The 22,826-nt window shown below is 52.4% G+C and overlaps 2 protein-coding genes across 9 annotated transcripts in view; one reads left to right on the top strand and one right to left on the bottom strand.

The window, feature by feature from the left end:
* Positions 1 to 72: 72 nt before the first annotated feature.
* On the top strand, positions 73 to 11,512 carry EXOSC5 (exosome component 5). Of its 3 annotated transcripts, none has more exons than XM_054462923.2 (6): positions 73 to 452; positions 4,625 to 4,738; positions 5,961 to 6,082; positions 8,027 to 8,167; positions 10,312 to 10,401; positions 11,157 to 11,512. In XM_054462923.2, exons 1-6 carry the CDS (start codon positions 305 to 307, stop codon positions 11,247 to 11,249), a joined length of 708 nt encoding a protein of 235 aa, XP_054318898.2. In that variant the 5' UTR covers positions 73 to 304; the 3' UTR covers positions 11,250 to 11,512. The 3 variants fall into 3 exon arrangements, with proteins under 3 accessions (XP_054318898.2, XP_063514254.1, XP_063514255.1); XM_063658184.1 differs by having other exon boundaries at positions 250 to 452; positions 8,017 to 8,167; positions 11,157 to 11,296; XM_063658185.1 differs by having other exon boundaries at positions 251 to 452; positions 8,020 to 8,167; positions 11,157 to 11,296.
* A 1,460-nt stretch (positions 11,513 to 12,972) lies between these two features.
* The window catches only part of TMEM91 (transmembrane protein 91), a 21,753-nt gene continuing 11,899 nt past the window's right edge, over positions 12,973 to 22,826 (bottom strand). The window contains exons 1-5 of one of the 6 annotated variants that reach the window (XR_008495716.2): positions 20,457 to 21,203; positions 19,569 to 19,807; positions 14,970 to 15,119; positions 13,832 to 14,158; positions 12,973 to 13,626 (exon numbers count right to left, since the gene is read on the bottom strand). Coding sequence is in view for 5 of the 6 variants with exons in the window: in XM_054462924.2 (XP_054318899.1) it covers positions 14,000 to 14,158; positions 14,970 to 15,119; positions 19,569 to 19,807; positions 20,457 to 20,484 (576 nt within the window). In the remaining variant the exon portion in view is untranslated. The other 5 variants (XM_054462926.2, XM_054462924.2, XM_054462930.2 and 2 more) reach the window with 5 other exon arrangements.

Below are 22,826 nucleotides of genomic sequence, written 5' to 3'. Positions count from 1 at the left end.
TAGTCACTCCTGTAACAGGCAAAGAAGAGGGCAACCTAACCAGGGCCTCAGGGATTTAGGGCCCGGGGGCCCAGAGTAAAACAGCTCAATGCCAAGGCCTGCCTTCTGTTCCCAACTGTCCAATGGCGTTGCCAGAGTTAGGAGGTGGGACTAGGCGGAGCCAGATTGTTGGTAAACGCTAAGCCACGTGCGGACGCCCAGGAGGACGGCCCAGCCCAGCGCGTGCGCACTGGTTACGCAGCCTGTTTGCAGCGCGCGCTGCCGGGCGGAAGTGACAATTGCAGCCGCACGTGGGGTCGGCGTGATGGAGGAGGAGATGCATACTGATGCCAAAATCCGCGCTGAAACTGGAACAGGGTCCAGCCCTCGGGGTCCTGGCTGCAGCCTCCGGCACTTTGCCTGCGAACAGAACCTGCTGTCGCGGCCAGATGGCTCTGCTTCCTTCCTGCAAGGTAAGAACTTCACCCAGGTCTTTCTTTTGGAGAGGGACTACCGTGTACTGTGCAACCGAGTGCCCACCTCCCCACGATACCAGCTGGTAAATGTCACTTCTGCGTTGATGCATGATTTCTTGTCCTATTGAATACTACTAAATATGCAGGGATACACACATCTCTCCCCCATGACTAGAAAGGAGAAGATAGCTCCATCTTTGTAAATATCTCTGAGAATGAGAGGAGGGGCAGACTGTCCTCCCAAGAATTGATATTTCAGAATAGGGAAAATCACCTCACCAGGGTAAATATCCCCCTTAACTAGATTCCTCCTCCACCCCACCCCCGCCCCCCCCCCCCCCCCCCCCACACACACACCTCTCTAGGTCCTTGCATCCCAGACTGAAGCAAACCTGTCTATTTGCATACTCTGGACTGTGGCGGATCTTTCACCCATGTAAATGCTCCTCAAATTGAAGATAATGTCACTGCCCTGGGTTGAGAAATACATCCCCACCGCTACCTCACTGCATCTCTCCACAAGAGTAAATATCCCTAAGATTAGGGCAAGTCTTACCTATAGGGCAAATATCCCCTTTTCCTAGCTAAATAACTCTCAGAACTAGATTAACTCCAAGAATATTTCTCTTTAACGTTTGAGATGGGAGGCCGGGGGTGGTGGCTCACACCTGTAATCCCCACACTTTGGGAAGCCAAGGCCTGTGGATCACCTGAGGTCAGGAGTTCGAGACCAGCCTGGCCAATATGGCGAAACCCCGTCTCTACTAAAAATACAAAAATTAGCCAGGCATGGTGGCGGGCGCCTGTAATCCCAGCTACTCGGGAGGCTGAGGCAGGACAATCGCTTGAACCCGGGAGGCAGAAGTTGCAGTGAGCCGAGATCGTGCCATTGTACTCCAGCGTGAGCGACAAAGCAAGACTCTGTCTCAAAAAAAAAAAAAAAATTGAGACAGGGTCTCACAATGTTGCCCAGGTTGGTCTTGAACTCCTGGGCTCAAGCAGTCCTCCTCCCAAAGTGCTCATATAGGTATGAGCCATCATGCCCAGCCCCAATCCATTTTAACAAAATTTGGCTGCTATGTTGATTGTGGGGAGTATGGGGGAAAACAGGGAGGTGATGGTGGCTCCAGCCAGAGCAGGAGTAGTGGAGGTGATGAGATTCTGAATGTAGTTTGAAAGTAATATGGACAAAACTTACGTATAGTTTGGTTTGAGTGCGAGGAAAAAGAGTCAGGCATAACTAAGGTTTCTGCCCAGATCTGTACAAGTCTGGAAATCAAAAGAGAGACCCAAGCTGGACATAGGCAATTTGGAACTCTCTGGCTATGTAGATGGTATTTCAGGCTATTGACTAAACGAAGTGAGTGTAGATGGAAAAGAGAAGAGGTCCCAGGACCAAGCCCTAGGCCTTCCAACTTGAGCAGTCAGAGACATGTGACAAGCTAGCAAAGGAGACTCAGAAGGAACGCCCAGAGAGTTAGGGGGAAACCAGGAGATGGTGGTGACCTGGGGCCAAGAGAAGAGCATGTCTGAGATGTGAGGGCTGACCAGCTGTTTCAGCCTTACTGACAGCCGGGTCATGGGAGGGTTGATCATTTGGAGGTCAGTGGTGACAATGTTGAGCTGCCGCAATGGAGTGGTGGGGTCACAAAAAAGGAAGAAGAGGCAGCTGTTCAGGAGTTTTGCTGTAAGAGGATCAGATAAGTGGGGCAGGAGTTGTAGATTGTTGTGGGGTCAACGGGAGAGAATTGCTGGAGCCACGTCTTCAAGAAGGTGAGAGGGGAAAGACACTTGTGCTCAGGCAAAACACAGGCAGTTCATCTGGAGCCAGAGGCAAGTTCTGTTTTGGTAACTTCTCCAGTCCTCAGGGCAGTTTCTCCTGGAACTAAGCATACCTTCTGTGTAAGGGCAAATTGGGCTTCCCAGGAAATACGGCCTTAACCAAGGACCTTCCCGGGCCCTCCCTCAGGCTTAGTGCTTATGCCGAATTGAGATACCTAAAGTTTCTTCGAACCTAAGAATTAAGAAGGGGCCGGGCGCAGTTGCTCACACCGATAATCCCAGCACTTCGGGAGGCCTCTGAGGTCAGGAGTTTTTTGTTTTTTTTTTTTTTGAGATGGAGTCTCGCCCTGTCGCCCAGGCTGGAGTGCAGTGAAGCGATCGTGGCTCACTGCAACCTCCGCCTCCCGGGTTCAAGCGATTCTTCTGCCTCAGCCTCCTGAGTAGCTGGGACCACAGGTACGTGCCACCACACTCGGCTAATTTTTGTAGTTTTTAGTAGAGACGGGGTTTCACCATGTTGGCCAGGCTGCTCTTGAACTCCTGACCCTGTGATCCACCCACCTCGGCCTCCCAAAGTGGTGGGATTACAGGCGTGAGCCACCTTGCTCGGTCGAGGTCAGGAGTTCTGAGACAAGATTGGCCAACATGGTGAAAACCCGTCTCTACTAAAAATACAAAAATTAGTCGGACGTGGTGGCATGCACGTGTAATCTCAGCTACTCTGGAGGTTGAGGTACAAGAATCACTTGAGCCTGGGAGGCGAAGGTTGCAGTGAACTGAGATTGCGCCACTGCACTCCAGCCTCCTGGGTGACAGAGGGAAACTGTCTCAAAAAAGAAAAGAGAGACAGGAGTCTTGCTATGTTGCTCAGGCTGGTCTCAAACTCCTGGCCTCAAGCAGTCCTCCCATGTGGGCGTTCAGAGTGCTGGGATTACAGGTGTTAGCCACCATGCCTGGCCTAAAATGTATTTATTTATTTTTTTTTTTTTTTGAGACAAAGTCTCGCTGTTACTGTCCAGGCTGGAGTGCAATGGTGCGATCTCGGCTCACTGCAACCTCCGCCTCCCCGGTTCCAGCAATTCTCCTGTGTCGGCTTCCTGAGTAGCTGAGATTACAGGCACCCACCACCATGCCCAGCTAATTTTTGTATTTTTAGTAGAGACGGGGTTTCACCATGTTGGCCAGGATGGTCTCAAACTCCTGACCTCAGGTGATCCACCCACCTCGGCCTCCCAAAGTGCTGGGATTACAGCAGACAGTACTAGAAGCCAGGCTGTTTATTTCTTAGGTTTTACCTCCTGTACGCCGTTCATAGCTTCTGGGGAAATAAGGAATCAGGATTCATTCCAGATATTATCCCTTTCTCAGGTGTCCAGACTGGTGCAAAATTTGGGGGTCAGTGCCTAAGGGAAGAGCTGGGCTGGGGAAGCTTTGGAAAGAGAAGTTGAGAGCAGCTGCAGTAAGAGGGAGGATGGTTAGCTTTCCGGAAGAACTTCCTGTTAAAAGTTACTAATACCAGCTGGGCACGATGGCTCACGCCTGTAATCACAGCGCTTTGGGAGGTGGGCAGATCACGAGGTCAGGAGTTCGAGACCAGCCTGACCAACGTGGTGAAACCCAGTCTCTACTAAAAATAAAAAAATTAGCCGGGCGTGGTGGCGCGCACCTGTAATTCCAGCTACTCAGTAGGCTGAGGCAGGAGAACTGCTTGAACCCGGGAGGCAGAGGTTGCGGTGAGCGGAGATTATGCCACTGCACTCCAGCCTGGGCAACAGAGCGACTCCGTCTCATTAAAAAAAAAAAAAAAAAAGTTACTAATATCAGGGCCAGGCATGGTGGCTCACACCTGTAATCCTAGCACCTTGGGATTACAGTTGCCCGGGAGTTCCCGCCTGAGTAACATGGCAAAATCCCCTCTCTACTAAAAATACAAAAATTAGCCAGGCATGGTGGCACGTGCCTGTAGTTCCAGCTACTTGGGAGGCTGAGGCGGGAGGATCACTTGAGCCCAGAAGGTTGAGGCTGCAGTGAGCCGTGATGGCACCACTGCACTCCAGCCTGTGCAATGAGAGTGAGACACTGCCTGAATGCCTGAATGGACGAATGTTACCAATACAGCTAAAGTCTGTTGCGCATTCAGCGTGAGCCCCGCAGTGTTCTAAGTGTTTTCTGTGAATTGTGTCCTTTGATCCTCACAAGACGCTAGCGGGGAGGGACTGCTATTTTCCCCATTTTACAAATGAGAGAAATGAAGTCAGTGTTCAAAGAATCAGTGCCAACAAATGGTGGGGGTGATGTGGGGAGCCCTGGCCATCAGGCTCAGTGCCACGAATGGGGCCCCAGGAGCAGGGAAGCTGTGAGTGAGGCCCCCACCGCTGTCTCCTCAGGTGACACCTCTGTCCTGGCGGGTGTGTACGGGCCGGCCGAGGTGAAGGTCAGCAAAGAAATTTTCAACAAAGCCACACTCGAAGTGATCCTGAGGCCGAAGATCGGGCTGCCTGGTAATTGGGCCCTGCTGAACCTCTGAATAGTGCCCAGTTTGTCAAAACCACCCCCCGCCCCGCAAGCTCCTCCCTACCAGCTGCCCCAAGTCTCCACTCCCCGCTTTGGTCTCCACTCAGCTGTTTCTGTCTTTAACTCTCTGCCTCTAATTAATAACTCATCTTCTGTTGCTTCTCTCTCTGCCTCTAATTTCTCCCTCCCTCTTTTCTCCCTCTCTGCTTCCACTCTCATTCATTCCATTAACCTGTTTTTCTTTTATTTATTTTTATTTATTTATTTATTTTTTGAGACGGTGTCTCGCTCTGTCACCCAGGCTGGAGTGCAGTGGCACGATCTCGGCTCACTGCAACCTCTGCCTCCCAGATTCAAGCAATTCCCCTGCCTCAGCCTCCCGAGTCGCTGGGATTACAGGCATGTGCCACCATGCCCACTAATTTTTTGTATTTTTTTAGTAGAGATGGGGTTTCACCATGTTGGCCAGGATGGTCTTGATCTCCTGACCTCGTGATCCACCCACCTCGACCTCCCAAAGTGCTGGGATTGCAGGCATGAGCCACTGCGCTCAGCATTTTTTTTTTTTTAATTTAATTTTATATTTTTAAGACGGAGTCTCACTCTGTTGCCCAGGCTGGAGTGCAGTGGCTCCATCTCAGCTCACTGCAACCTCTGCCTCCCAGGTTCAAGCAGGTCTCCTGTCTCAACCTCCCGAGTAGCTGGAATTACAGGCGTGAGCCATCACACCCAGCTAATTTTTGTATTTTTAGTAGAGACAGTGTTTCACCATGTTGGCCAGGCTGGTGTCAAACTCCTGACCTCAAGTGATCCGCCCGCCTCAGCTTCCCAAAGTGTTGGGATTACAGGCGTGAGCCACTGTGCCTGGCCCATTAACCTGTTTTTCCACCCTTTTACCCTCATATCCCTCAGTCCCCACTGGCTGGGCCTGCTAGGGTGGGAGTGGGCGTGGGTAGCAGCACAGACGTGGAACTCCCAGGTCTTCTTCCCTTGGATGGTTCCCTTGGTGGATGCTGGAGGTAGCAGGGGTCAGTGGATGGCAGTCAGGCCTTGCCTTCTTCCCACTGGAATCTTCCATCATCCCTGCAGGTACCCGCACCATCCCAGGCTGAGACTGTGCGCCCTTTCTGGGGGTTTGGGTGAGGCATATGGAGGAAGGTGAGTCAAAGGAAAGGGAAGACCCTGACAACCGCTCTTCAATTTCCCCAGGTGTTGCAGAGAAGAGCCGGGAGCGGCTGATCAGGAACACGTGTGAGGCGGTGGTGCTGGGCACATTGCACCCCCGCACCTCCATCACCGTGGTGCTGCAGGTTGTCAGCGATGCCGGCTCTGTATCCTTTCTCCCAGGCCTCCTCCTCCAGGGAGTCTCCTGATTGCTTCCCTTCTGGTGGCTACATATACCCTCACTGCTAGCCAGAAAGCCTTCAAACACTTGACAGGTACCAGCTCACTGAAGAAGGAGAGCAAACAGCCTGGGTGCTTACTTATGTGCCAGGCACTGTTCTGTGTGCCTTATGCACATTAACTCATGTAATATAGCACATGCCCTTATGATCCCTGTGGAAGTGGCAGAGCCAAGACTTAGACCCAGACCATCTTAGTTCTAGAGCCCAAGGACCCTGGCAGATGAGTGTTCTTATGTTCGCATGTTTCAGGTGACAAAACTGAGGCCCAGAGAGGGGAAGGGGCTTGCCCAAGGTCACACAGCTGGAAGGCAGCAGAGGCAGGACTCAAGTCCAGGCCAGTCTGACTCCAGAGCCTGTGCCAATCACTTCTTTTGTTTTTTTGGTTTTTTTCTTTGTTTGTTTTTGAGACAGGCTCTCACTCTGTCACCCAGGCTGGAGTGCAGTGGTGCAATGTCAGCTTACTGGAACCTCTGCCTCCTGGGCTCAAGTGATTCCTATCCTTTAGCCTCCTGAATTTCAGGTGGAATTACAGGTGCCCGCCACCACGCCAGGCTAATTTTTGTATTTTTAGTAGAGACGGGGTTTTGCCATGTTGGCCAAGCTGGTCTCAAACTCCTGACCTCGAGTGATCAGCCCACCTTGGCCTCCTGAAGTGCTGGGGTTACAGGCGTGAGCTACTGTGCCCGGCTGGCAATCACTTCTACTCGGCACCTCAGTGGATTTCAGGCCCTCAGTGCTGGGGGCGCCCTGAGCAGACAGCAGCTGAGTCAGGAGCGTGGCCTTGTAAGATCTCCATGTCTGAGGTGCGGGAGGTTGAGGTTGAGGACCAGAATTAGACACTGTAGAAGGCTTTACTGGAACGCGGCCCTGAACTGGACAGACATTTTATGGATGAGCAGAGAGAGAAGGTATTGTGACCCCATTTTACAGAAGTGGAAAGTGAAGCCCAGAGGAAGTGGTGGAGGATCAGCAGCAGAGCTGGAACCGGTTAACTAAAGCTGTGGTCTTTGTCTGGCTGCTAGGCCTGGAGAAGAAACACATTAGGAAACTGAGGCAGAGCCAGCTGACTCCCAACCTGTGCTCTCTTTCCACTGTGAGCTTCCTGCAGGCAGCAGCAAGATGGCTCTTCCTCCATTGCCCTGCCAGCTCTGTCACCGGGGAGTGGCTGCTACCCAAGTTTCGGGCCTGGCTTTGCCAGTGCCTCCCCCTCATGACTTTGGAAGGTTTCTTCCCCTCTCTGACCCTATTTGCCAACAAATGTGTGGTACGTACTTCAGTACATACCTATTGAATATTATCATATTCCCCATCTAACAGATGAGGAGATTGAGACTCAAGGAGTAAGTCACTTGTTCAAGGTCACACAGCTGAGAGAGCAAAGCTAGGTCTGGAACCCAGGGCTACTTGATCCCCGGACCACTTTTAACCACTCTGCCATACTGCCCTTCTGCGACCAATTAGTGATGTCTGCCATAGGCATCAGCCTGGTGGAGGGAGGCATGGATCTGCTCTGCGGGCCAGGCCTACAGTAGAAACTTCTTAGGCTGGGCGTGGTGGCTCACGCCTGTAATCCCAGCATGTTGGGAGGCCGAGGCAGGTGGATCACCTGAGGTCAGAAGTTTGAAACCAGCCTGGCCGACATGGTGAAACCCCGTCTCTACTAAAAATACAAAATTAGCCGGGTGTGGTGGTGGGTGCCTGTAATCCCAGCTACTCAGGAGGCTGAGGCAGGAGAATCACTTGAACCCGGGAGGTGGAGGTTGCAGTGAGCCGAGATCACGCCGTTGCACTCCAGCCTGGGCAACAAGAGCGAAACTCCGTCTCCAAAAAAAAAAAAAAAGAAACTTAACCATTTCCTGTGGTGCTCAGCTCCTGGCCTGTTGTCTGAATGCCGCCTGCATGGCATTGGTGGATGCAGGTGTGCCCATGCGGGCTCTCTTCTGTGGGGTCACCTGTGCCCTGGACTCCGATGGGACCCTCATGCTGGATCCTACATCCAAGCAAGAAAAGGTAGGTGTGAAGACCAGGGTGGCTGAGGGGCAGAGGCCAGACAGCTCCCCGTCCCTTCCTCCAGGCCTCGCTTCTCTACAGACAGTCGGCTCATGCCACCTCAATCCCACTTAGCAAGGGCTGCTCTAATCATCATGGTTCATTTAGCAGCAAGTGCTAGAAACCCAGCTCAAACTTGCTTAATTAGAAAGGAAATGTGGGGCCGGGAGCGGTGGCTCACGCCTGTAATCCCAGCACTTTGGGAGGCCGAGGTGGGTGGATCACCTGAGGTCGGGAGTTCAAGATCAGTCTGACCAACATGCAGAAACCCCATCTCTACTAAAAATACAAAATTAGCCAGGTGTGGTGGCGCACGCCTGTAATCCCAGCTACTCAGGAGGCTGAGGCAGGAGAATCGCTTGAACCCGGGAGGCAGAGGTTGTGGTGAGCGGAGATCGCGCCATTGCACTCCAGCCTGGGCAACAAGAGTGAAACTCTATCTCAAAAAATATAAATAAATAAACTAGAAAGGAAATGTATGGCCAGGTGTGGTGGCTCACACCTGTAATGCCAGCACTTTGGGAGTCTGAGGCAGGCAGATCACCTGAGGCTGGGAGTTCGAGACCAGCCTGGCCAACATGGCAAAACCCTGTCTCTACTAAAAATACAAAGGTTAGCTAGGCATGGTGGCACACATCTGTAATCCCAGCTACTTGGGAGGCTGAGGCAGGAGAATCACTTAAACCCGGAGGGCGGAGGTTACAGTGAGCTGAGATCGCACCACTTCACTCCAGCCTGGGTGAAAGAGTGAAACTCTCAAAAAAAAAATGAAATAAAACCAGGACTTTAAACACCATCAGGATGTCCTTGCTTCACTTCTCGTCCCTGCCTTTCTCTGCACATCAGCTTCATTCTCTCTGGCCAGCATCTTTCCTGAGGCTGGGACTGACCCCTTAAGCTCCATTTCCATCCTAAGAGGCTCAAAAGCAAACAAGAGAAGACAGCTTTCCTCGTTGGCTCGGGTGCAGTGTCCTAAGCTCAGGTTATTCTGAGTTTTCTGCCCAGGGCTATAATTGTCCCCTCCAGTCAAGAAGACGGAAACCACTTGGAGGGTTTCAGATGGAGGGAGTTAAATGCAGGGACTTTGTAACAACAGTGTTGGAGGAGCTAGAGGAGGAAAAAGGAAGCAGGAGTGACACCCAGAGATGAGAAACCCCTCCCAGACCTGGGCTGAACCTGCGAGCCAGCTCCTGTTCTGCGGTGTTGGAGACATCATCTCAATTGGTTCTGGATGCACATAGCATGTCCTGCTTCTGCCCTGGCCACTGAGGTCCAGAACCCACCCCACCTCCATGGCTGTCACACAGCCACAGCCATCAGCACCTGCCATTGTCCGTGAGGACCGGGGTGCTGCTTTTCTTCCATTCTCCCACCTCATTACTGCTGGAAACTAGCTGGTAAGGGAGTCTGGGAAATACAGCTTGCTGGCTTCCAGCCCCTGTGGGACAGAGCATGGAAGGGTGACTGGGAGGCCGAGAGGTACCAGATAAGTGAGTGGCACTGTGGCTAGCCCCTTGGGGCAGGAATACTGAGCTTGGAAGCCCCTGTCAGAACCGCGTGGTTGGAATAAGGGGCATGGAGTACAGTTCTACAAAGGAAAGGCAGAGGGCTATACCCGGGGAAGTAGGGAAGGGGTGGCGTAGACAAAAAATGGCTGCGCTTGATGCTTGATAGGTGAGCGCCTGGCTATGGAAAGGGAGAGGCCTGGAGGCCAAGGTTCCGGAGTCCCCTCAGTGGGACTGGCTGCAAGTGTGTGGTGGGAGGGGAGCACTGAGACACTCTCACCCATGCTGGAGTGTAGTACGATCACAGCTCACTGCAGCTTCAAACTCCTGGGCTCAAGCAGTCCTCCCACCTCTGCCTCCTGAGTAGCTGGGAACTCAGACATGCACCCCCATACCCAGCTCCTTTTTTTTTTTTTTTAAGAGATGGGGTCTCCCTCTGTTGCCCAGACTGTTATTGAGCCTCAAGCAGTGCCCTGCCTTGGCCTCCCAAAGTGGTGAGATTATGGTCATGAGCCACTGTGCCTGGCCAAAGGACTGGCTGAGATTTTATCTGAGGGGAAGGTCCTAGGTCCCCCACCGCCTTCTACCACTTGTCCCTAGGAGGCCCGGGCAGTCCTGACCTTTGCCCTGGACAGCGTGGAACGGAAGCTGCTGATGTCCAGCACCAAGGGGCTCTACTCGGACGCTGAGGTACCAGCATGGGGATGAGGGGAAAAGCCAGAACCTTCCCACTGACATACAGTCTTGTCCCAACTCTGCCCTGGATTCTGAGAGGCTTCAGGAGAGCCTCTTACATTTCTTCTTGTAAAAAGGGAGTTTTCAAACTTTGTGGACCCAGAAACCTTTGTGGAAATGTTTAAGGGAAGCCCAATTTATAACACAGGCAAAAAGAGGATGAGCTCAGTTTGAAGTCAGAAGAGGGCATGTGATGGTCCCCCAGCTCCCAGCTCAGAGTGGTGAGCCATGGGAATTCCAGGTCTCAGGCTAAGGGACAGAGCCTGGAAACTCTTGGACATGACTGTCTGCAATCTAGGAATACATGGCAGTGAAGACTGGGAGTCTCTTGATTTCGTGGCTCTTAGATTATTTGGCCTGAAGGGGCCCACGGCTGTAAAATCCCAAGACCACTCCAATTCTGTGCACTCCAGTTCCGTAGCTCTGCACAGCTGGGGCCTCCTCCAAGGTGTGAGGATGCCTGATGGGTCTGAGTCCTGTTGCTGTCAGAATCTGATCCTGAAGTCCTTCTCCCTCTTTTTATTTCTCCTGATCTCTAAGAAACAGCTCATGAAATGGGAAATAATCCCTCACCACCTGCCTCACTTGGGGGCAGGGGAGTGATGGGAGGTTAAGGGAGTCAGGTGGGGTCAGCAGAACCTCCTGGGTCAGCCAAGTCATGTGTGCATGAAGGGCTCGGCCCCCAGCACCGACCGGTCTCTCCCCCGCAGCTCCAGCAGTGCCTGGCTGCGGCCCAGGCCGCTTCGCAACACGTCTTCCGCTTCTACCGGGAATCGCTGCAGAGGCGTTACTCCAAGAGCTGAGGCAAGCTGGGGCAAGGGGCCGCTCCCATTGCCTCCACCCACTCACCCCCTACAGCCTGAAGCAAACCAGCAGCCCAGCCTTGCCTCTCTGACCCATGGGCTCCTTGAGCCTGCAGCTCTGTAACCACAGGGCTCCTGTGGGGAGGCCTTGGCCTGTGACAGCCCCCAGGCCTGGGGGCACAGATCCCTCCAGCAAGGATAACATTCAAAGGAGCTCACATTTATGGAATGGATGAGTCAATAAATTAATTCACTTTAACAAATGTCTGTTGAGCACCCATCATGTGCAGGCCCTGCTAGTGAGATCCCCGAGGAGCAGGGAGGTAAACTGGAATTTGTCAGATGGTAGTAAATCTATGAAAAAGTAAAAAGCAGGGAACAGGAGTTTGGGAGAGTCCCTTTATGGAGGGCAAATTCAGTACATCAGGCATCAGTGCCTTCACAGAGCAGGATACCTCAGAGGGGACCCTGAAAGAGGAAAGGGAGTGAGCTCTTGGATAATGTGGAGAAGGAGCCCCCAGGGGCTGGGGACCAGCTTGGTGAACAGGGTGGCCAGAGCCAGCGAGCAAGAGCAGGAGAGCAGATGGGGCTGGGGGGAGCGGGCAAGCATGCAGGTGGGGCCTTGTAGGCCATAGGGAGGAATCTCTAAACGCCCACCCACCAACCCTGTGAGATGGGGCTGTTGTTATAGTCCCTGTCTTGTTTTGTTTTCCTTTTTTTGTTTTGTTTTGTTTTGAGACGGGATCTCACTCTGTTGCCCAGGCTGGAGTGCAGTGGGGTGATCTCGGCTCACTGCAACCTCCACCTCCCGGGTTCAAATGATTCTCCTGCCTCAGCCTCCTGAGTAGCTGGGACTACAGGCGCATGCCACCACACCCAGCTAATTTTTGTATTTTTAGTAGAGATGGGATTTCTCCATGTTGGTCAGGCTGGTCTGTAACTCCTGACGTCAGGTGATCTGCCCACCTCTGCCTCCCAAAGTGCTGGGATTACAGGCGTGAGCCACCGCACCTGGCCTAATTTTTGTATTTTTAGTAGAGACGCAGTTTCACCATGTTGGCCAGGCTGGTCTCGAAATCCTGACCTCAGGTGATTCGCCTGCCTTGGCCACCCAAAGTGCTGGAATTACAGACTTGAGCCACTGTGCCCAGCCTAATTTTTGTATTTTTAGTAGAGATGGGGCAAAACCCCACCTGGAGTTGGAGGCAGTCCCATCCAAACCAAATGGCCTGCAATAGGGAAAGGGATGCATCCTTAAGGAAACATGGAGGTGTTGGCACCTGGACAGGGAAAACACATCTGCCACAAGCACTTAGCAGAGGCACATAGGAAGTGCTCACTAAGCACACTAAGAGGGGCTAGATATTATCAAGCAATAAAGGCCAGGCTTGGTGGCTCACACCTGTAATCCTAGCACTTTGGGAGGCTGAGGTGGGTGGATCACCTGAGGTCAGGAGTTCAAGACCAACCTGACTGACATGGTGAAAACTCGTCTCTACTAAAAATACAAAAATCAGCCAGGCGCAGTGCTGCGCACCTGAAATCCCAGCTACTCAGGAGGCTGAGGCAGGAGAATCTCTTGAACCCGGAAGGCGGAGGCTGCAGTGAGTTGAGATTGCGCCATTGCACTCCAGCCTGGTGACAGCGAGACTCCATCTCAAAAAAAAAAAAAAAAATACAAAAAATTAGTCAGACATTGTGGCACACGCCTGTGGTCCCAGCTCCTTGCGAGGCTGAGGTGGGAGGATCACTTGAGCCTGGAAGGTCAAGGCTGCAGTGAGCCAAGATCGGGCCACTGCACTCCAGTCTGGGTGACAGAGGGAGATCCTGTCTCAAAAAAAAGAAAAGAAAAAAAAAAAGCTCAGAGGGAGACAGCAACAGCAGACAGTCATTTCCACATATGATGCATTTAATCCCCACTACAGCCTGAGGTGTGCAGAAAGTACCATTTTGCAGAGGAGAAAAAGTGAGAAGTCACTTGGGCCAAGCTTACACAGCTAACAGGTAGAGGAGTAAGGACTTGGAACTCAGCTCTCTCCAGTTCTCTGCTAACCACCCATATTGGGATGAGAACATCCTGCTGTTTAGAAACCGCTAGGCATGGTCGCTCATGCCTGTAATCTCAGCTCTTTGGGAGGCCGAGGCGGGAAGATCAGTTGAGCCCAGGAGTTTCAGACCAGCCTGGGCAATATAGCAATACCTTGTGTTTACAAAAAAATTTTTTTAATTAGCTGAGTGTGGTGGCAGGTACCCGTAGTCCCAGCTACTTGGGAGGCTCCTGGGCTCAATCAGGACGATTGCTTAAGCCCAGGAGTTCAAGGCTGCAGTGAGCCATGATTGTGCCACAGTACTCCAGCCTGGGCAACAGGGAGACCATCTGTCTAAAAAAAAACGCCAAAATCCTCGTCCCCCTTTTTCAGCTCAGGTCTCAGGGAGCAAGCACTCTGGGGATGCCCACCACAGCCCGTCACCCTGACCAGTCAGTCCCCTGTTGGTCTCAAGCACCCCCACCCCCTTGCATCCTCCCACACATGCGAACAGACTCTGGTTTGGCTGCAAGGGTGTCTGGTGTTTAATCTCACGTTGCTGCTGCCCGAAGAGCGGAGTGGCCAGGAAGGGGAGGGGTTCCAGTCCAGCTCGCTCCCGTTTCTAGATGCTCCTGCCGCCGCCGCAGCCTCATCCACCAAGATTCTCCACTCTGCCCACAGATTTGCTGGCCTCAGGGTTCACAGTGAGGGCTGTAGGGGCAACTAGGGCGGGTCTCGGGAGGCAAGGTAGGCGGCCAGGGTCACCAGGGCAGCCGCATATGTGCACACGCCCAGCCCGACGGCGAGGACCCCCAGCAGGAAGGCACGGCGGGAGGCGGCCCCTGCCCCCTGGATGTCCCCCTTGGCCCAAGCCTTGTTGGTCTGTAGAGGCAGTGGGCAGCAGTGACCCAGGCATCCCCTCAGTCCCAGACCCTTCCCCTGGTCCCTCCCCCACCCAACATACCCATTCATTCATTCATGCATGTATTCCAAAAGCAGATACGTAACACCTACTATAGGTCAGGCACTGGGGATGCTGAGTGATTAATAAAAACATTAAAATGGTAAAAAAAAATAAAATAAAATTTAAAAAATAAATAAAAACATTAAAATGGTATATGCCACTATTCTAACTCATTTGATTCTCACATTGACCCAGAGGTAGCAATTATTCCCACTTTACAGGTGAGGAAAGTGAGGCACAGGGAAGTTAAGTGACTTGCCCAAAATCTTGCAGGGAGCTGGGCACCATGGCTCATGCCTGTAATCCCAGCACTTTGGGAGGCCAAGGTGGGAGGATCACTTGAGGTCAGGAGTTCGAGAGCAGCGTGGCCAACATGGTGAAACCCCGTCTTTACTAAAAATTCAAAAATTAGTCGGGCATGGTAGCGTGCACCTGTAATCCCAGCTACTCAGGAGGCTGAGGCAGGAGAATCACTTGAACCCAAGAGGCGGAGGTTGCAGTGAGCCGAGATTGTACCACTGCACTCCAGCCTGGGCGACAAAGTGAAACTCAAAAAAAAAAAAAAAAACATCTTGCAGAGAGTGGCAGACTCGGGATTTGAGTTCAGGTTCTTAACTAACACTCTGGGTTGCCTTCCACCTTCCCGCCTCAGGTATATGGCTCTTTGTTTTTGTGGTGCATTTTTCTCTTTTATGCCCAGTCCCCTCCAAGTCCCACACACAGACTGACCTTCTGGGCTAGACAGAAGGCAGCGATGCCCACGGGCCAGAAACAACACAGCATGGAGAAGACAGCCAAGCCGAGGTGGTCGTGGGGTAGAAATGGTGAAAGACGGCTGCCACCATCCCAGTCCGAGTCACTGTCACTGGATGACATGTCCTACGAACAGGAAAGTGCCCAGGTAGGCATCTCCATCCACCTTTCCTGCCCCATTGCTCTGCTCTCCATAGCCCTCAAAGGCCAATACCTGCCCCCAGGGCTTCCCCAGAGATACAAAGAGAAAAAAAATGTTCAGAGATGGGCTTTCGGTGTTTGTTTGAGACAGAGTTTCTCTCTGTCACCCAGGCTGGAGTACAATGGCACAGTCTCGGCTCACTGCCTCCTGGGTTCAAATGATTCTCTTGCCTCAGCTTCCCGAGTAGCTGGGATTACAGGCACATGCCATCACACCTGGCTAATTTTGTATTTTTAGTAGAGACGGGGTTTCACCATGTTGGCCAGGATGGTCTTGAACTCCTGACCTCAGGTGATCCACCTGTCTCGGCCTCCCAAAGTGCTAGGATTACAGGCATGAGCCACCACGCCTGGCCAGAGATGGGCTTTTGACATTTGTATCCTGGAGCCCTTTGAAGGGAAGCTGTGGGCCAGGTCTCCAGAGAAGAGCCCCATCCACACCCAGAGTTTTCAGTTCATTTTCAAGGGGTTCACGGATCCAATCGTGGACGCTACAATTGCTTACAATCTCTGAGTGAAAAGCCCCTGAATGGCCGGGCGTGGTGGCTCACGCCTGTAATCCCAGCACTTTGGGAGACTGAGGTGGGTGGATCACCTGAGCGGGGGAGTTGGAGACCAGCCTGGCCAACATGGTGAAACCTCATCTCTACTAAAAATACAAAAATTAGCCGGGCGTGGTGGCGTGCCCCTGTAATCCCAGCTACTCAGGAGGCTGAGGCAGGAGAATCACTTGAACCCAGGAGGTGGAGGTTGCAGTGAGCTGAGATCGAGCCACATCACTCCAGCCTGGGCAACAGAGTGAGACTCCATCTCAAAAAAAGAAAAGCCCCTGAACAGGGACAAACGCCATTGAAACAAGGAACCTGCAAAAAGATGGGAGATTATTGGCCAGGCACAGTAGCTCACACCTGTCATCCCAACACTTAGGTAGGCCAAGGCGGGAGGATCATTTGAAGCCAGGAGTTTGAGACCAGCCTGGGCAATATAGCAAGACCCCATCTCTACAAAAAAAAATTTTAAATTAGCTAGGCACGGGCCAGGCACGGTGGCTCACACCTGTAATCCCAGCACTTTGGGAGGCCAAGGCGGGCAGATCATGAGGTCAGGAGATCGAGACCATCCTGGCTAACATGGTGAAACCCCGTCTCTACTAAAAATACAAAAACAAAATTAGCCGGGTGTGGTGGCACACACCTGTAGTCACAGCTACTCGGGAGGCTGAGGCGGAAGAATGGCATGAACCCGGGAGGCTGAGGCGGAAGAATGGCATGAACCCAGGAGGCAGAGCTTGCAGTGAGCCGAGACTGCGCTACTGCCCTCCAGCCTGGGCGACAGAGTGAGACTCCATCTCAAAAAAAAAAAAAAAAAATTAGCTAGGCATGGTGTCTTGTGCCTGTAGTCTCCGCTACTTTGGGAGGCTGAGGCAGGAGGATGGCTTGAGCCCAGAAGTTTGAGACTCCAGTTAGCTATGATCACGTCTGCCCTCCAGCCTGAGCAATGGAGCAAGAAGACCCTGTCACTAATAAATAAATAACAGATGCAGATTATACAATGCTCCAGTGGCCTAAATGATTAGGGCAAACCTGCCTGCTGAAAACTGTAGAGTCTAGATTTTTTAATTTTTTTTTTTTTTTTTTTTTTGAGACAGAGTCTCGCTCTGTTGCCCAGGCTGGAGGGCAGTGGCTCGATCTCGGCTCACTGCAACCTCCATCTCCCAAGTTCAAGCAATTCTCCTGCCTCAGCCTCCCAAGAGCTGGGATTACAGGCATCCGCCACCACGGCTGGCTAATTTTTTTTTTTTTTTTTTTTGAGACAGTTTCACTCTGTTGCCCAGGCTGGAGTGCAATGGCGTGATCTCAGCTCACTGCAACCTCCGCCTCCCAGGTTTAAGTGATTCTCCTGCCTCAGCCTCCCGAATAGCTGGGATTACAGGTGTGCACCACCACACCCGGCTAATTTTTGTATTTTTTCTTTAGTGGAGACTGGGTTTCACCATGTTGGTCAGGCTGGTCTCAAATTCCTGACCTCATGATCCGCCCGCCTCAGCCTCCCAAAGTGCTGGGATTACAGGCGTGAGCCACCGCGCCCGGCCTAATTTTTGTATTTTTAGTAGAGACGGGCTTTCCCTACATTGGTCAGGCTGGTCTTGAACTCCTGACCTCAAGCAATTCATTTGTCTTGGCCTCCCAAAGTGCTGGGATTACAGGCATGAGCCACAGCGCCCTGCCCCACATGCTTTTCTTATCATGTGACTTTGATATCCTTCCCATCAAGGGATGAGTTCTGTGTCCCCTCCCCTTGAATTTGAGCAGGCTCATGACTCACTTGTAATTAATAGAATGTGGTGGAAGTCATGTTACGTGACTTCCAAAGCGAAATCAGAAAAGGTGAGGCAGCTTCTGCTTTGCTGCAACATTCATGCTGTAGGCTGGAGGTACATAAGCTGCCTGACTGCCCTGAAGCCGTTATGCTGTAAGGAATCCCAAAGAAGCTCACATGGAGAGAACACATATAGAAGCCCTAAGTCTCGGCTGGGCACGGTGGCTCACGCCTGTAATCTGGCACTTTGGGAGGCTGAGGTGGGTGGATCACCTGAGGTCAGGAGTTTGAGACCAACCTGAGCAACATAGTGAAACCCCGTCTCTACTAAAAATACAAAATTAGCTGGGCATCGTGACACATGCCTGTAATCCCAGCTACTCAGGAGGCTGAGGCAGGGGAATTCACTTGAACCCAGGAGGCGGAGGTTGCAGTGAGCTGAGATTGCACCATTGTACTTCAGCCTGGGCAACAAGGGTGAAACTCCATCTCAAAAAAAAGAAAAGAAAAAAAAAGCCGTAAGACACCATGAAGAGAGAAAAGTGCCCAGCCAGCCCCTGACTGTTCTAGTTCCACCCACCAGCTGAATGCAACCTCATGAAAGATCCAGAGGCAGAACCATGCAACTAAGTCCCAAATTCCTGACCAACAGAAACCATAAGAGTTCATCATGATTGTTGCCTGCCGCCTGCCTGCCTTCCTTTCTTCTCTCGCCTTCCTTCCTTCCCTTCTTTCCTTCCTTCCCTCCTTCCTTTCCTTGTTTCCTTCATTCGTTTCTTCCTTCCTTCTTTCTCTCTCTCTTTCCCTCTCTCTCTTCTTTCCTTCCTTCCTCCCTCCCTCCCTCTTTCTCTCTCTCTCTCCCCCCCTCTCTCCCTCTCTTTCTCTTTCTTTCTTTCTGTCTGTCTTGCTCTGTTGTCCAGGCTGGAGTAAGGTGGTATGATTACAGCTCATTGCAGCCTGGGCTCAAGCGATCCTCCCACCTCAGCCTCCCGAGTAGCTGGGACTACAGGAACACGCCACCACACCTGGCTAATTTTTTTTTTCCTTAAGATGGGGTCTTTCTAATTTTCGGGGACAAAATGAAAAATTAAATAAAAATAAAGATGGAGTCTCACTATGTTGCCCAGGCTAGCCTAGAACTCCTGGGCCCAAGCAGTCCTCCTGCCTCGCCTTCCCAAAGTGCTGGGATTACCGGTGTGAACCACTATGCCTGGCCTGGAATGAGAAATTATAAAAAGTGACAGTAACTTAAAAAAAAAAAAAAAAAAAAAGGAAGGCCGGGCGTGGTGGCTCACACCTTTAATCCTAGCACTTTGGGAGGCCAAGGCAGGCAGATTGCTTGAGCTCAGGAGTTTGAGACCAGCCTGGGCAACATGGCAAAACCTCTTCTCTACAAAAAACACCAAAAAATTAGTCAGGCATGGTAGCATATTCCTGTGGTCCCAGCTACTCAGGAGGCTGAGGTGGGAGGATTGCTTAAGCCTGGGAGGTCAAGGTTGCAGTAAACTATGATCGCTCCACTGCACTCCAGCCTGGGCAACAGAGCGAGACCCTGTCACACACACACACACACACACACACACACACACACAGCAGGGTGGACAAAAGCCAGAGGTGCAACAGAGCGAGACCCTGTCACACACACACACACAAAGCAGGGTGGACAAAAGCCAGAGGTGCAACAGAGCGAGACCCTGTCACACACACACACACACACACACACACACACACACACAGAGCAGGGTGGACAAAAGCCAGAGGTGCATGCACTCTGAAGACACCAACCAGCGGAGTCAGAGATCAGAGGGAAGACAGAGCCAAAAGCCAGGCAACAAAGATGAGAGGCAAATCTGGAGAGAAAAAGGTAAGGAAACCAGGAGAGACATAAAACAAGAAGAACCATAACTGGAAATCTCAGAAGCCCACACACAGCTGGGAAGTGAGACTCCAGGCCTAAGGCAGATCGGCACAGCTGTCAGCCTGCCAGATGCTGGCCTTAGTGGGGCTCACCCCAGCCCCCTCCCTTGCCTTCCACTAAGGCCTGCTGTTTCCTACCTCAACATCAGGGGGCCTTGGTTCCCCTAGGCCAGCGCTCACGGAGGGAAGAGGCGGTGACAGGAACTGCAAACCCCGCAGGGACTCGGCAAAGGCTATCTCTCTTAAGGGGGACCCCAGCTCATGCCTGCCAGGCTTCTGGGCAGGGGTCTCACATTCTGTGCCCTCCAGCAGAGGCTGCTGAAGCTCACGAAGACTAGAGCTGTCCATGGCTTTGGGGAAACTCCAGGAGGGGTTTCCTAGGGGTAGGGGGAAGAAAAAGACAAGTTGTAAAAGTCTCATTTCACTCAACCTCTGATCCCTTGCTTTAGAGAGACTCAGGCAGAGACTAGTTAGTGCAGTGGTTCTCAGACACATTTTGCATATAGGGAAGCTGAGGCCCAGAGAGAAAAAAAGATTGGTCTCAGGTTACAAAGAGAACTCAGGGGTCTGGACATTCAATTTTAGGCATTTCTTTTTTTTTTTTTTTTTTTTTTTTTTAAGACAGAGTCTCGCTCTGTTGCCCAGGCAGATCTACCACTGCAAATCCACTAGAGTGCAGTGGCGTGATCTCAGCTCACTGCGGCCTCCACCTCCCGGGTTCAAACTATTCTGCCTCAGCCTCCCGACTAGCTGGAATTACAGGTGCCCACCACCATGCCCGGCTAATTTTTTTTTTTTTTTTTGTATTTTTAGTAAAGATAGGATTTCACTGTGTTAACCAAGCTGGTCTCGAACTCCTGACCTTAGGGGATCCACCAGCCTTGGCCTCCCAAAGTGCTGGGATTACAGGCGTGAGCCACCGCACCTGACCAAATTCTGGGCATTTCTCTCAGGCAAAAGCCACATACCCATCACATTTACCCCAGTAAGTTGCAGCACCTGTTGCACCATGCCTTACACACTTACCTGCCCCATGAACACCCCCAATATCCATCCCAGGTTGATACCCTGTGACCACCTATCCAGGCCCATGCACCCCTCCCATCCCCTACCCCCAGTGCTGCCTGGAACTTCATTCTAGTCTACATTCCCCATCCTCTGTCTCCTAGACCTGCCCCCCGAAGTCCGCTGCCACACAGCCCCATCTAGGAAAGCCCAGCCTCCACCTCCACACATTCATCTCCCAAAGGACTTCTTGTATATTTGCCCCAAAACATCAGCTCCCAGAAAACACCCCTTTCAGGCCCCCAACCTTCTTATACATTTATCCCAATTGACTGCGTGCACAACCCTACTCCCCACTGCATCACAAACCACAGACACCTGTGCACACACACACACATGCACCCCAGCACTCTCTCCTATTCTCATGACCTCTGGCATGCCTGCCCCACTCATCAGGCCCAGGCACCCCTGCCCTACTCCACCCACACACCCATGACTCCACACAACTCCCACACAAGCACCAGCTCTCCAGAATCCTTTGCACACCTCGCCCCATAAACACCCTCAACCCCAGCACACACATACACGTACACACGCATCACAACCAGAAAGAATATTCTTCTCGTCCTACGATCCCCCTGGAAGGTCCCCAAGCCTCCTGCCTGCTCATTCCAAACCTTGACTGAGCCGATTTCCTCGCCAAAGCTTTGCCCTCTCATCCCCAACGCCAGGACCCAGGGGAGGGACTGTGACCCCCACCCACCTACGCCCCTCACTCACCGCTCACGATCACAGGCCGGGGCTTCCTGAAGCCTCGCAATGACACCCGCCCAGACCCTGCCACCGAGGATCCAAGGGGCGCGGGGACCTTGCTCTTTGCTCTACGCGGGTCTCAGCGCCCCGGGCCCGCTGCGCGCGGGGGCGGGGACGGGGCGGGGCGACGGCCTCCCAGGCTCTGTCCCTCCGCGGCGTCCAGCGAGGGGTCCCTGAAAGCCGACGTCAGCGTCCAGGAGCGGGTTCCTACGACTCCCGGGGGTCTGGGAGCAGACGGGAATCCTCGGAGAACTGCAGCCCCTTCCTCGTGAGCCCAGGCCCAAGCTGTGCCGGAGGAGGGGGCACCCCGGATTCTTCAGAGCCTTCCTGGCTTGGCGCCGCCTCCCTTCCCCTTTGCGCAGTAATAACCAATAATAATAACAGCAACAAGGCCCGTGCGCCCTGTTCTAAGTGCTTTGCAAATAAACTTACATACACATGTATTCCTTAGCACAACCCTAAGAGCCATAATCGTTTATTGTCCTGTTTCACGCGGGAGGAAACTGGCAAGCTGAGGTTAGGTAAATTGCCCAAGGGCACATCACTGGTTCATTGAGAGCAGACTGTACCCAAGCCCTGTGTTAAACGCTTTACATGCATCATCGCATTCATTCCTCCTCTCAGCTCCGGGTTTTTGTTGCTGTTGTCGCTGCTATTTTACTTTGTTTGTTTTTTTGTTTGTTTTGTTTTGTTTTTGAGACGGAGTCTTGCTCTGTCGCCCAGGCTAGAGTGCAGTGGCGTGATCTCGGCTCACCGCAACCTCCGCTTCCCGGGTTCAAGCGATTCTCCTGCCTCAGCCTCCCGAGTAGCTGGGATTACAGGAGCAAGCCACCACGCCCAGCTAATTTTTGTATTTTTAGTAGATGAGAGTTCGCCATGTTGGTCAGGTTGGTCTTGAACTCCTGACCTCAGGTGATCTGCCCGCCTCAGCCTCCCAAAGTGCTAGGATTACAGGCGTGAGCCACCGCGCCCGGCCATGTTTTATTTTATTTTTTAAAAGACGGGGTCTTGCTCTGTTGCCCAGGCTGGAAGGCAGTGGTGCGATCATTGCTTGCTTCAGCCTCAGACTCCTGGGTTCACTGCAGCCTCGGCCTCCCAAAGCGGTGGGATTACAGGTGTGAGTCACCGCGCCTGGCCTATTTTGTTTTGGGGTGTTTTTTTGCGGAGGGGTGCTGAAGGGGTGTTGGCTTGTTTTTAATCCCTGTTTTGCAGATAAAGAAACGGGCTCACGGGCCGGGCGCGGTGGCTCACGCCTGTAATCCCAACACTTTGAGAGGTCGAGGCGGGCGGATCACGAGGTCAGGAGCTCGAGACCATCCTGGCTGACACGGTGAAACCGTCTCTACTAAAAATACAAAAAATTAGCCGGGCTTGGTGGCAGGCGCCTGTAGTCCCAGCTACTCGGGAGGCTGAGGCAGGAGAATGGTGTGAACCCGGGAGGCTGAGCTTGCAGTGAGCTGAGATCGCGCCACTGCACTCCAGCCTGGGAGATGGCAAGACTCCGTCTCAAAAAAAAAAAAAAAGAAACGGCCTCACTTGCATGCTCACTTGGCCACAGGAAATAGCTGGTACCAAGCC

This window comes from Pongo pygmaeus, chromosome 20 (genome assembly GCF_028885625.2).
Source record: "Pongo pygmaeus isolate AG05252 chromosome 20, NHGRI_mPonPyg2-v2.0_pri, whole genome shotgun sequence".
NCBI classification, from domain to species: Eukaryota; Metazoa; Chordata; class Mammalia; order Primates; family Hominidae; genus Pongo; species Pongo pygmaeus.
This window is presented reverse-complemented; position numbering and strand designations above follow the sequence as displayed.